A 14,117-nucleotide genomic window follows, 5' to 3' on the forward strand; every position below is an offset into this window, starting at 1 on the left:
ACAGGAATAAAGACGCAGATGTAGAGAATGGACTTGAGGACACAGAGAGCGGGAAGGGTAAGCTGGGACGAAGTGAGAGAGTGGCATGGATATATATATACTACCAAATGTAAAATAGACAGCTAGTGGGAAGCAGCCACATAGCACAGGGAGATCAGCTTGGTGCTCTGTTGACCACCTAGAGGGGTGGGGTAGGGAGGGTGGGAGGGAGACGCAAGAAGGAGGGATATGGGGATATATGGATAGCTGACTCACTTTGTTATACAGCAAAACTTACACACCATTGTAAAGCAATTATACTCCAATAAAGATGTTAACAAAAGATAGACAAATGGATAAAGAAAAAAAAATAAGAGGTTGAATAAAACCCAGACATAAAATATAGTTTTATTTTAAAAACTGAAGTAATGCTGTGTTGAAATAATAAATGAAAAGGAAAATCATAGTACTGTGGTAGTTTGCCTTAGTTAGACCTTCATCAAAGGGTGCGATCCAGCTTTGGCTGTTGCACTTGAAATTAGAGAGAATTAAAAAGCAATAGCAAATGTGATTAAGTGGAGAGAAAAACAAATCCTTCTAGGAAAGATTAAGTCTCCCGGAGAAAAGACTTTTACTATAGTGCTTTATTACAGTTAAATAGTGCCAAACACTGTGCTAGATGCGATGAGGGGTACAAAGGAAGAAAAATACAGACCCCTGCATTTAGAAAGCCTGTAATATAGTTGAGGGATACAATATTAATATAGACAATCCGATGACACGTTTTTTTTTCCCCCAGTATGTGGGCCTCTCACTGCTGTGGCCTCTCTCGTTGCGGAGCACAGGCTCTGGACGCGCAGGCTCAGCGGCCGTGGCTCACGGGCCTAAGCCGCTCCGCGGCACGTGGGATCCTCCCGGACCGGGGCACGAACCCGCGCCCCCTGCATCGGCAGGCGGACCCTCAACCACTGCGCCACCAGGGAAGCCCCCGATGACACATTTTTAAATCAACCGAATATGATTTAAGTTTCATTACTTTCATCCTCAATAACTCCTGTTCTCTTCACCATGTTTAGGAATAGTAGTAATACCACATACTAGTTTAGTTCTTTACAACTTTCAAGACACTTTAATAGTAAGTGATCCTCATAACTACAGAGTAGAAATTATGCCCGCATCATTAAGAACTCCTCACGAACCCGCGTCCCCTGCATCGGCAGGCGGACCCTCAACCACTGCGCCACCAGGGAAGCCCCCGATGACACATTTTTAAATCAACCGAATATGATTTAAGTTTCATTACTTTCATCCTCAATAACTCCTGTTCTCTTCACCATGTTTAGGAATAGTAGTAATACCACATACTAGTTTAGTTCTTTACAACTTTCAAGACACTTTAATAGTAAGTGATCCTCATAACTACAGAGTAGAAATTATGCCCGCATCATTAAGAACTCCTTTGAGATAAGTTCCCCTTCCTGAGCTCATCAATTTCCTGAATATGGTAGTTCTTCAACTCTGCTGGATCCTAAGAATCACCTGGGAAGCTTTTTAAAAACTACCGGGCCCACCGTCAGAGATTCTACCTTAATTGCACTGTTTGGGCAAGAGATGTTTTTACAACCTCGCTAGATAATTCTAATATGCAGCAGCCAGGGTTGAGAACTACTGCCCTGATATTTCTCTCCTCCTCTCCCCCACATCTTTTCCTCTTCCTGTATCTCTGGTAATTTTATTTTCTGGTGGTATGGAGGTAACAGCTTACAGAACTGCTCAAATAGTTCATCAAATCTAAGATACCATCAATTGTAACGGTCACCATCATTTTATGTGCCACCAAGAAAGACAAAATACTACCATGAAAATTTTACAAGCCAATGATTTTAAGACATACCCTGATTTCAGAAATGTGAAATGTGAAAACGTGTGCAATATGATAGACTTCTCCATCCCTGATCTGCAATCACTCTACTCTGTGTAAGAAACTCCATTTCCTCCTATGAACCATGATATCCTGTCCTGTTGGTTCAGGACCCCCCTCTCTCCTCCACGCCATGTCACCACTGAAGACACAAGAGAATCGAAAATCAAGATGATAACAGGAGGGACATTGGTAGGGCACAGCATCAGCAGCAGAGACTCTTTGGGTCACTGATTTCATAACAATATTAACTTCACAACTTTTCAAAGTCATGTCCCTCATTTTGAGATTGCAGACAATGGTTATTAACTTAAAACATCTCCTTCTGAAAGAGGAGGGAAAATTCCGTTTTGCCAAATAGCACTATAAAAATGAGTTCTACACAATGTAATTTCAGTGAGTTCATTTGATGGCTCATAGAAGTGCTTTGCTCATCTAGTTACAATAAAATTTTCCAGTGAATAATAATGCATAGTCTGCACTTCAAAAAAAAGCAAACTCGTTTTTAAAAACTTAAATGACTTCTGCCTACAGAATTATAAAATACAGGCTTCCCTGAAATACTCATCTCCCAAAGTACATTTAAAATATGAATTAATGTGATTTGTAAATTGTTTTCAAGATTACCTCTGTAATTGAAAGCAAAGAAACGTGGAATGGAATTTTGTCAGAACTTCTCATTTAGTCTGTCATTTTAATTTGTGCTCCTTTTGATACAAAGTGTTTTCATCTTTTCTACACTCCTCATGTGAGGTTTAAAAATTTGCTGATTCCGCAAAGTTTCCTGGGCTTCTTTGAAGACTCAGTTCAACACTGCAAAACATTTACAAGCTTACTCATCTGACTGGAATTACACATCCACATCACCTTCCTGCCAAAAGCTATACTGAATGTGTCCTAGGAGGACTTCAGCACTCTGCATAGGTGGTGAGATACTGTGGTCAGTCAGCTCCATAAGGTAGTGAGGTGGTACTTGTGGGGATGGAAGCCCAGTACAAGACAACATCTAATTTTGCAGAAAAATTTTATATTTCAAAATGAAGCTAAAGTTTTGATGTTCAAATAGAATTAGATTAACACAGAAAAATCATTGATTCTTAAAATGTTAATACATTACACTGTGTAATTTATTTATATTTTTAACACCAAAAAAGAGGCTAAAGTAACATGATTACAGCCGAATATCAAAGTGAATATTTCTCACATTCAATGCTATTAACAGGAGGCTATGAAGAAACAAGAAAGCCACACATTAAAAAAGAGAAACTCAGCTTGTGAAAGGTATAGGAAGATCAAGGCAAAAAGGAATCAGAGGACATGAAAGTCAGATGGCCAAAGGTTAGCTAGATTTTGGAAAATGAACAGATAAAGATATCACTGCAGAATCAAGTAGATGGGTATCAAATTCAAGTGAAGAAGAAAGACCCAGATCAATAAGCCTTAAAAAAATCTGCAAAAGACCAGGGCAGAGACATAGTGCCAGCTTTAAGTGAAAATTGACAACTACTGCTCTTTCTGTAGCTGGTTTTACTTTCTTCCTAAGGTAATAGGAAATAATCTTTTTTTAAAAACAGGCATTAATGTATGCAGGTGAAAATAACCAAAAAGATTTGGTAGAGGCAGAGAATGAGGAAACAGAAGCCCAGCGTTTTTAATAAAGGCAGCTTCTGAGACCATCCCTTTTCCTTCGAAAGGAGTGCTTGAATTTCAGAAAGGAGTGATCTGTTGAGTCTAGGGGAATTGTCAAATCTTATATCTTCCAACCGAGAGACACCTTCTTGGTAAGGTTCCACTTCCTTCCATGGCAGGAGAATATCTCTGGCATATAAATGGAGCACACATATATTATGATCATGTTCTGTGTCAATAATGTTGATGACGATGACCTCGTTTCCCATCAAGAGTTGGTAGATAAGATGGGAATTCCCACTGGCCTGGAATAAATTCTGCCTAATCCAGACAGTGGAAGATTAGCATCACCATATAGTGGAAAGGTTTCGCTAAAATCTGGTTAGGCATTGGGCCTAACCAATGAATATACTCATAACAAGAACCTGACAATGACACTGCTTACATCCTCAAAGTTGGCTATCAGCAGGAACACAAATAACAAATGTTGGCGAGGATGTGGAGAAAAGGGAATCCTCATACACTGTTGATGGGAATGTAAATTGGTGCAGCCACCGTGGAAAACAGTATGGAGGTTTCTCAAAAACTAAAAACAGAGCTACCATATGACCCAGCAATTCTACTCCTAGGTATATATTCAGAGGAAACTCTAATTCGAAAAGATACAGGCACCCAGTGTTCATAGCAGCATTCTTTACAATTGCCAAGATACGAAAGCAGCCTAAGTGTCCACCAACAGATGAATGGATACACACACACACACACACACACACACACACACACACACACAGGAATACTACTCAGTCATAAAAAAGAATGAAATTTTGCCATTTGCACAATATGGATGGACTTGGAGGGTATTATGCTAAGTGAAATAGGTCAGACTGGAAAAGACAAATACTATATGATATCACTTGTATGTGAAATCTAAAAAATAAAACAAAACAAAACAAAACAGAAAAAAGAAAGGCAGGTAACACCAAGTGTTGGAAAAAATGTGGGGAAACAGGAAACCACAGGCACTGCTGGTGGGAGAGTGAACTGATAGAGCTGATCTCAGGAATCATCTGGCAGTTCTAAGTGAAACTGAACATGGCCAGCAAGCCCTCAAATTTCCACAGACACCCATAAGAGGACATGCTTGAAACTGTTCATCACAGCAAGGGATTGAGGCAGCCTGGGTGTCCATCACTAGGGAATCAAAAACAACATTTATTGGGTACGTTAAGTGTGAAATACCGTGTGCCATCCACAAGTAGTGAAACAGATGTATATACAGAAGCATGAGCTAATTCAAAAAACAGAGTTGAATGAAAAAAGTAAGAAACAGACATAGATAGATAGATATATATGAGAAAATAAATCTTCAAAGTTGATTAAAGGGCTCTTTTATACGTGTGATTACAGATGTCTATGACAGACACTTTTTAAAAAATATATCTTTCTGCCCGCAAAGCGGATGAAATCTTCAAGTCCAGCGGTCAAGTGGATTTAAGCGAGCGAATCTTTGATGTGTAGGTTAAGCCCTTCTGCTGAAACCACTGAACTGATTACTTCCAGTTTGTATCTGCAGTGAGGCAGAGAAATGTAGTCACATAAACCATGGATGTTTGCCTTGGAATAGTTATTGAAGCACCATTTTTACAGTTTTAGGGATGTGTGGACTTGATTGACATGACTCTCCCCACCCTACAGCCCCCAAAGCAGGTAAATATAAGCTTAAAAAAGACTAAAAAGAAGACAACCTGGCTTTCTCCTAAGGGGCATATGAACCAACACAGCAGCAATGATCAACAAAGCCCCATGATTTCTGTAAACTGTAATCATCTTGCTTTAATGGGGATGGAGTGGAGTAATGCAGAGAAGCTGGGACCTACTGGGTACCACTTTTCTTTCTTAAGACTGCAAGTTGCGAGCAATAGGACATAAAAGAAAAGTCCTATGGATTCTTATCAGCTTCCAGTGAGACGAGGCTTCTGTTACACTATCGTTGCCAGGCCACGGCTGGCAAACAAATCATACAGGTCAGGTCTGCAGAAGCCAAGAACATCAGAGTGAAGTCTAAAGAGAAAGTGCGGTCAAGGGTTAGAGGCACATGATAGGGTGGTTCAGAGTCCGTCAAGGCAAGCCAGCGGAAACAAAGAACACACACCAGGAATTTTAAAAACCAGAAAGCAGAAACCAGAAGTGAGCAAGTCAGCAAGTGTAAGGTGGCCCTGGGGGTGATGGCTGGATCAGCTGGATCAGTAGTCCAACTTCCTCCAGTCCTGCCTCACCTCCCCACCCCATGGAAGCAAATCCTCCAGCGGCACTAGCTTTAGGGCTCCCCCAGGAAGGCATCTACAAACAGGCCAAACAGTGTATAAGGAAGCAGACTAAGCCTTACATAGAATTCAACCATATCACTTTATTTAAACATACAAAGAAAATTCTAGCACAGTCTCCACCACTATACTACAGTTACGTTCTATTGATTCTGGTGTCCCACAAAGTTCACTGGAACAGGACTATAACTGTAAATGAAACTGGCATGCCTTTGCTGGTTTTGCCATTACATGGTGCTACTCATGTGCATTGACTATTAAGACGAGAATTCCGTTTCTAAAGTTGTACCCCCCAAATCTATTCAATATTTCAGAAAAAGTCAAAGCCATAGGTAAGACCTGATTCCAAAACCACAAAATCAACACACAGGAAATTGTTAGAATATAATAGTAAACTCTTCTTAAATGATGCAGTACTGAGAAGACGCTTTAGTCAATATGTTGGCTTACTATTAACAAGTTGTCAAGTTCTACATAAAACACTAAAAACTCTCGAGAATGCAATCTTATCTTTGGTTCAATTTCATGGTCTCAAAGCAAAAACTCAGCCCTAAAAATGTTCTATCTTAGATTCCTAGTTTAATTTCAATGAACTTTTGATAAGCTCAAGGATACGTAAATACTAAATTCAAAATGCGCTATAATTAAAAGTACAATTTTTATATCTGAGGAAAATCTAACATTGTTCAGAGAAAATGCAAGGCAAGCATTTTCAGAAGAATCTGTACCAATATTTCTATCCACACAAAGTTGAAAAAATTTCAAATATCTTTAATGTAATAAAAATATAAATCAATTTAACAAAATCTTAAGTCTAAATCCGAGGACAATGCAGTTCCTCAGAATAATTTAGCAGGTAGATCAGCCAAATAATAGTGTACTGGGGACAATGCTCACATTTCTTACCACTGGGTCTTTAAATTCTAGAAATGAAAACTCAAGATCCCTAAAATGTTTTGGAAGGCAAGTTGCAGCGGAAGGAGAAAAAAAAAAGAAAGGGGAAAAAAAACACCACACTCACACTGTTCCAGCTCCAAAAAAAAAAAAAAAAAATGGCAGCTAGGCTTTGGCCTTTTCTCTCTCCCTATGTGAACACTGAAAAAAAAACGGCAAAAGAAACCCAACTAACTTGGCCCATGACACTATTTTACAGTAGGTATTTTGAATGTGTGTCTCTGTTATCTTCTCGAGGGAGCAAACGCACACGCACACAGACACACAGACACACGGTTACAGTATTTTCCACAGCAGTCCAAGTCTTTGTTCAGCAGTGAAGCACGTTTAGGGTGAAACAAGCTTATGAATTTTCCCCAGGAAATCTTAACCAGAAAAACAAGATTACTGTAAAACCTGTATATTTGATTTTTTACCTTTAGGGTAAAAAGCCAAAATAACAGAGACTTTTTTTTTAAAGGACATGAAGAAAATTTCTTCTCACTTGCTAAAGATCCACAAAACAGAATCACATGCAAATCCAATTAAATTCAAGTACAATGTCACAAACAACAGGTTTAAATATTCTCACTTGTGTCTCTAAAATGACTACACCACCTGTGAAATGTGTGACTTTTTTTTAGGAGAAAAAATTCTATACACCTAGGTCCTTTCTCTTTGGGTTTCCTACTTATGATTTACTTTAAAAAATGATACTAATTCAACATACATTATTCTCCAAAAGGTGACACTATTATTCAATATTAAGCCTGCCTGATTAATAACTTAAAAGACATTTAGAAGTGGAAAAAAATTCACACTTAGCTGGGAGAATTAAACATATGTAACTGCTTAACTGCCAACAGGAAATTCAATTTATGCAGTAACTTTCATTACTTCAAAGAATACACATGAAAACCTTTCCACAGCGAGTTCCTTCCCTGATATAGTTAAATGCAAATTACCTTTTTTCCCTCTTACTCCAGAAAGCTCCTGCATACATAGCTGATACGCCACCTACTGCAAAACCGAGCTGACAGCACAGGCAACGCTGCCAGCATTTCCATTCCATCACCAGGCTGGGGCTGAATAAAGGCGTGTTTGTGTGGTAGTGTTTCTTTTTAAAAAATCTCAACGCCAAGAAGAACAAGCTGAAATAGCATTTTCAAAAATGGAGCGTAAAATAAACAGAAGAGAAAAAGAAAAGGAGTATGAAGGGAAACACAACAGCCTAGAAGACGCTGACCAGGGAAAGAACTGCAAATCCACCCTGATGACCCTCAACGTTGGTGGATACTTATACATTACTCAGAAACAAACACTGACCAAGTACCCAGACACTTTCCTTGAAGGTATAGTAAATGGAAAAATCCTCTGCCCATTTGATGCCGATGGTCATTATTTCATAGACAGGGATGGGCTCCTCTTCAGGCATGTTCTAAACTTCCTACGAAATGGAGAACTTCTACTGCCAGAAGGGTTTCGAGAAAATCAACTTCTCGCACAAGAAGCAGAATTCTTTCAGCTCAAGGGACTGGCGGAGGAAGTGAAGTCCAGGTGGGAAAAAGAACAGCTAACACCCAGGGAGACTACTTTCTTGGAAATAACAGATAACCATGATCGCTCACAAGGACTGAGAATCTTCTGTAATGCTCCTGATTTCATAGCAAAAATAAAATCTCGCATCGTTCTGGTGTCCAAAAGCAGGCTGGATGGCTTTCCAGAGGAGTTTTCAATATCGTCAAACATCATTCAATTTAAATACTTCATAAAGTCTGAAAACGGCACTCGACTTGTACTGAAGGAAGACAACACCTTTGTCTGCACCTTGGAAACTCTTAAGTTCGAGGCTATAATGATGGCCTTAAAGTGTGGTTTTAGACTGCTGACCAGCCTGGATTGCTCCAAAGGGTCGATTGTTCACAGCGATGCACTTCATTTTATCAAGTAATTACCTGTGTCACAAACAAAGGCAACAAGCATGCAGCCAGCAAGCTTCGGAAAACCACAGCATCAAAGGCATCCCAAATAACGTGCCCAGCTAGCTCTGTACTCAGAGACCTGCTGCTAATCAATTACTGTGAGCTAACGGTATGTAAATTCTATTGCTAAAGATGTCCTTCTCTAGGGTGTTCCTGCTGATCAGACTCGTACACTTAAAGTGAAAACAGTCATCTTCTACATATTGTAAATAAAGACTGAATGCTTTTGCTATTTGTTTATTTTTCCTTAAGCTGTCTTTCAATCAGAATGTCTTGAGTATTTGCACAATGAACAAGCATGTACATTATCTATCGTTCTTTCAAGTAAATGGTAATAAAATATTTTAAGGGACTGTAAGATTTTAAATCCTTTCTACTTATGGCAAAAATCTACAAAGAAACTGAACTGGTAAAATTAACCATTGAGACCAAGACAGATGTGCAGATCTACTAAAACAGAGCTGTGGTGAAACAAAATGAGATTGTAAGAATTAAAGCTATGGATTTAATTTTTAATGGTAGGCACCAAAAGCTTGTTCATAGTTTCTGTATTTCATACTAGAATTACAGCTGAATCTGAACTGATATATTGCTGAAAATTCCTAGAAAACTGCTTGATGACAATAAAAAAAAAAAAAGAAAGCACTACTAACTTCTTTGCTTGTATTAATAATTACAGTAAAAAGTTAAATGTGTCACTTTTAAAACAAATAGTACCTTTTGATGACTTCACACAAAATTATGCATTGATGTGGTCAACTGGCAGGCTGCAGTAACCCTGGCTGGACTTGCAAATGACAAAAATCAGCCAATTCATTTCTTTGCAGGCTGAGCTCCAACACAGCATGGATAACGTAGTCTCAATACAGTAGTACATGGTATTAGAATAAAGGAAGAGTTCACTTTCAGAATCGTCCTATCTATTCATTTTTCAAGCTCAAAAATATTAGATGAGCATCACTAAACATCCTTATGAAAGAACTTTATTCTTTTCAGCACCTCTTTTGATGCTAAACCTCAGACTCAGTGAGTTGTGGTAATTTCTTTGCTTCATACTAGATAAGAAGGTATTTTTAGAAATTAAGTTTTATATATGGCTATCTCAATTAAATAATCTAGAAACTTAGCTTTAAATGTGAGTGTATTTTTTTTCCTCCCAAAGAACAGCTAATTCATTTATTTCTATGCCACTTATTTTCTTTGGCTTCTAAGAACAAATTACATCTTAAATTCACTCCTTTAAAAATTAACCATTAAAACTGATAATTAAATCTTAACTTTAATAAACTTCAACAAAATATTTCTGAAAATCTTGACTGAGGTTACATAAGTTAGCATATAAGCCAAAAGTTTGCTTACACATAAAAACTCAGCAAAGCTAATATTCATTCTCAGAACTATAACCGACTTCCCATTACAACATCTGAGGTAATACAAATGTTGGCTGTACATACTAAAAGAAATATTTTAAAACCCCTTGTACAAAAAAGTCCTTTAAAAATTCACATTAAAAACAAAAATCTCCACATCAACCACGCAATCTTCTTTTTGTATTACAAGAAAAAAAATGTTTCTATTAAAGCATCAAATTATCTCTTATGTACCTTAAAATGGCTTAATCAAGATTTAAAAGAACTATGAAAACAGAAAAAAATAATAAAATCTATTTTAGCAGTCACTATAAATGAACTGTTTATATACCTCTCCAGCTTACAAGTTGACTTTTCCTGGGCATTTAGACTTCGTAATGAAAAAAAAGGGTAGTGATTTAATGTCAAAGCAAGATTTTCTCTAACAGGGTTTCATTACAGATAATAAAAATAGCCCTGACATCTCTTTTTACAGGAAATATAGCTGAACAAATCTCCTTAGAAGTATTATAAGTGAGGTTTTTGCATCAGTTCACAAAAAGAAAATTTAACTGTTATAACAAAATTATTGATGGGAACCATTACTTAATGAAACTTGTCACTTGTGTTTTTGTACATCTCTAAAAAATCGTTTCTGGAATGCATTTCATTTTTCCTCAAGCTTTTGATAAATCATAATATCCTAAAACAATTTAGGAATCTACAAGGAAATATGGCTAGATTGATAACTCTTGTGTAACTTTTCATTAATGTACCTTTTTAACTTCAAAATTACTTGCACTTGTATTTACATATTCAAGTACCTAACTATTGTAAGTGTACAGAAAATATCTAGCTTTTAAATTTCACTATTAAAAAAAAACTTAGAAATACTTTCCATTCAAAAAATTCAAGAAATCATACAAAATGCCAACTGTAAGTCAGAGTGAAGCTGTCATAACATTTTTGTTTGCAGTCAATGAAGAATTTCTTCCTCAAATCTTTTCTCATAAGTAAATATTGCTCCAAAGAATAAATCACGAAGTGACTCGTCATCTTCTTTTCCAGAAGAAAGGTAATAAAAAATAGGTTATTGTACTTGCCATGAGCCAAACATATATACGCCTGTATTTGGAATTACACCACACAGTGATTCCGGCCTTGCCCTTAAAATATTAAAAATAAACACATAGCTTATGGTGTACTGTATTTCTAAAATGTGTGCAGTGTGCAGAACAAATGAAGGGAAACACTTATGAGACTTTTCAAATGATACAAAAAAGATGACTACCATCCCAGACTGAAGATCATGATACCAATTAAGCTTGTTCAGTTATTTTTTTTTAAAGAAAATTACTTATATTTCAAGTGCTATTTTTAAGATGATAAGAAGGTAACATTTACTGTTTTATTACATGCCAGGTACCATGCTAGGCACATATATTATCTCAATTAATTCTCACGATGACCCTAAGAAGGGTACTATTATTTTTTCCTTCTCACAGATGAAGAAAGAGCCTAAGAGGGCTAAGGAACCTGCTAATAAGATCATACAGTTATTGAGAGGTAAAGGTGGAACCAACATTTGAAACCCAGCTATACCAGTTCCAGAGCCAACAGGAACAATGTCTGCTTTTGCAGGCCACTTATCTCTCTAACACCTAGAACCTGGTGTTAAACAGGTTAAAACAGGCATTCGTGAAGAACATGCTAAATAAAGAATACCAAAATACAGGTTTGCCTCACTTGATAAAAATCTCACAATGCAGGTATTCTTAAAATGTTGAGTAAAACAGCTGAATTTTGGGAAAGCAAATAATATTTTAAATGTCATGTCGTGTCATTTAAAGAACATGAGATGAATCATCTCACAAGAATAAAGAATATCCCAAATTTGTATATTGGCAAATCTAGATTTTCACATGTCAGGTTTGCTGAAAAGGGGGGTTACTTTTTATGACTTATACAGTCCACAGAACTGACATATTTTTCCTCATAGGAAGAAAATATGGCACGGTGAAACACACATGGGCTCTGGAGTCAGACTTGGGTTCAAATTCAATTAACTTCCACTAATTTGCTTACATGACCATAAGCAAGACTCTTAACTTCTTTGAACTTCAACATCCTCACAGTAAAATGGAGATAATAATGACTAGTTGATAGAGCATTTATAAGGCTTAAATTCTAAATTACATGTAAAATGCCTCACTCATCACAGACTTCCCATAAGCACTGGTTATTATCTTATCCATTGTAAAGGTACCTTCATGACATAACCGTGAAGAACAGGCACAAAAATGCACATTTACATTAATTCGGCTTTCAACTTACACATGAACAGAACAGAGGACTTTTGACAAATGCATGCTTAATACTGTGATGAATACTATAAGATACAAGAATCTACTTTAAATTAAATTGCTCCAGGCAAATGCAGTTTTCAACTTTATTAGTTTAAAAATACATATAATGAGTTTTTCTTGGGGCTTTTATCTTCTAGCTTCATGCACAAAATCTACAAGATCAAAATAATCACTGCAGCTGTTTTATTAGCAATTTAAAATCAGTCAGCAATAATATATGATACCATACTCTTAAAGATACCCCTGTCTAATAAATTATGATCAAATGCCTTAAATTGCAATGATGTCAGTCAAGGTTAAAATCTGAGTATTTGAATCTTACCTTGCAAGTAAAGCAGAAATGTAATATGGACTATCCAAAACAGCATGCAACTTAGAAATTATTTGTATTTAGCTTTTTAATATTTTTAATTTAAGTATAGTTGATTTAAATGTTGTGTTAATTTCTGCTGTACAGCCAAGTGACTCAGTTATACACATATATACATTATTTTTTATATTCTTTTCCATTATGGTTTACCCCATGATACTGAATACAGTTCCCTGTGCTATACAGTAGGACCTTGTTGTTTATGCATTCTATACGTAATAGTTTGCATCTACTAACTCCAAACTCCCAGTCCATCCCTCCCCCTCTCCCCCTCCCACTGTATTTAGCTTTGAAATATATAATGGCTATTTCTGTAGCAGACTTATCTTCCTAATCATATTTTGCTTAAGTTAATATCAAAATTAATTTGCTTCTGTGAATAAACACCAAGGGGGTGGGGATAAAGGAAGATGTGCTGGGCAGAGGCAAATATCTAAGATGAAATTTTATTTATTTATTTATTTATTTATTTATTTATTTATTTATAACATCTTTATTGGAGTATAATTGCTTTACAATGGTGTGCTAGTTTCTGTATATATGTCCATGCCACTCTCTCACTTTGTCCCAGCTTACCCTTCCCCCTCCCCGTGTCCTCAAGTCCATTCTCTAGTAGGTCTGTGTCTTTATTCCCGTCTTGCCCCTAGGTTCTTCATGAACTTTTTTTTTTCCCTTAGATTCCATATATATGTGTTAGCATACGGTATTTGTTTTTCTCTTTCTGACTTACTTCACTCTGTATGACAGACTCTAGGTCCATCCACCTCACTACAAATAACTCAATTCCGTTTCTTTTTATGGCTGAGTAATATTCCATTGTATGTATGTGCCACATCTTCTTTATCCATTCATAAGATGAAATTTTAAATTTGCCTAATTTATAAAGAGGTGACTGTATTCCTACTTCTTCTCTTTGTAAAGATACACAATAGTTCAAGAGTTTCTATCAAACAAAAGTCACGATAGAAGTCTTATAAGCTATTATAAATAGCTTACATTTAATTAAATCTTTCCAATAATGCAAAAACTATACAATATTAAGCATTCTGTATGTAAAATATGGCAATTCTAAATTTATCTAAATTACTACTTATTTTAGAAAAAAACTGAACTGGATATTAAAGAGTTAGACAATTACAATATACTTCTTTATTATCTGTCTTAAAAAACTGTTCCCTAGCATAAAATATAACACAGTTAACCTAATAGTACAGCAGGTTTTTCCAAACCAAGGATTGCAGAATATTCAGTTACATTTAAAAGC

General features: G+C 36.5%; 2 protein-coding genes across 4 annotated transcripts in view; one reads left to right on the forward strand and one right to left on the reverse strand.

Annotated features, from left to right (window-relative positions):
• Nucleotides 1-14,117, reverse strand: part of GTF2F2 (general transcription factor IIF subunit 2) — a 155,669-nt gene that overhangs the window by 82,299 nt on the left and 59,253 nt on the right. The gene's annotated exons all lie outside the window — the stretch shown is intronic.
• Nucleotides 7,662-9,413, forward strand: KCTD4 (potassium channel tetramerization domain containing 4). Its single transcript, XM_007122931.3, has one exon. The coding sequence runs from the start codon at nucleotides 7,958-7,960 to the stop codon at nucleotides 8,735-8,737; it is 780 nt and encodes a 259-aa protein (XP_007122993.1). The 5' UTR covers nucleotides 7,662-7,957; the 3' UTR covers nucleotides 8,738-9,413.

This window comes from Physeter macrocephalus, chromosome 13, assembly GCF_002837175.3.
Source record: "Physeter macrocephalus isolate SW-GA chromosome 13, ASM283717v5, whole genome shotgun sequence".
Classification (NCBI taxonomy): Eukaryota; Metazoa; Chordata; class Mammalia; order Artiodactyla; family Physeteridae; genus Physeter; species Physeter macrocephalus.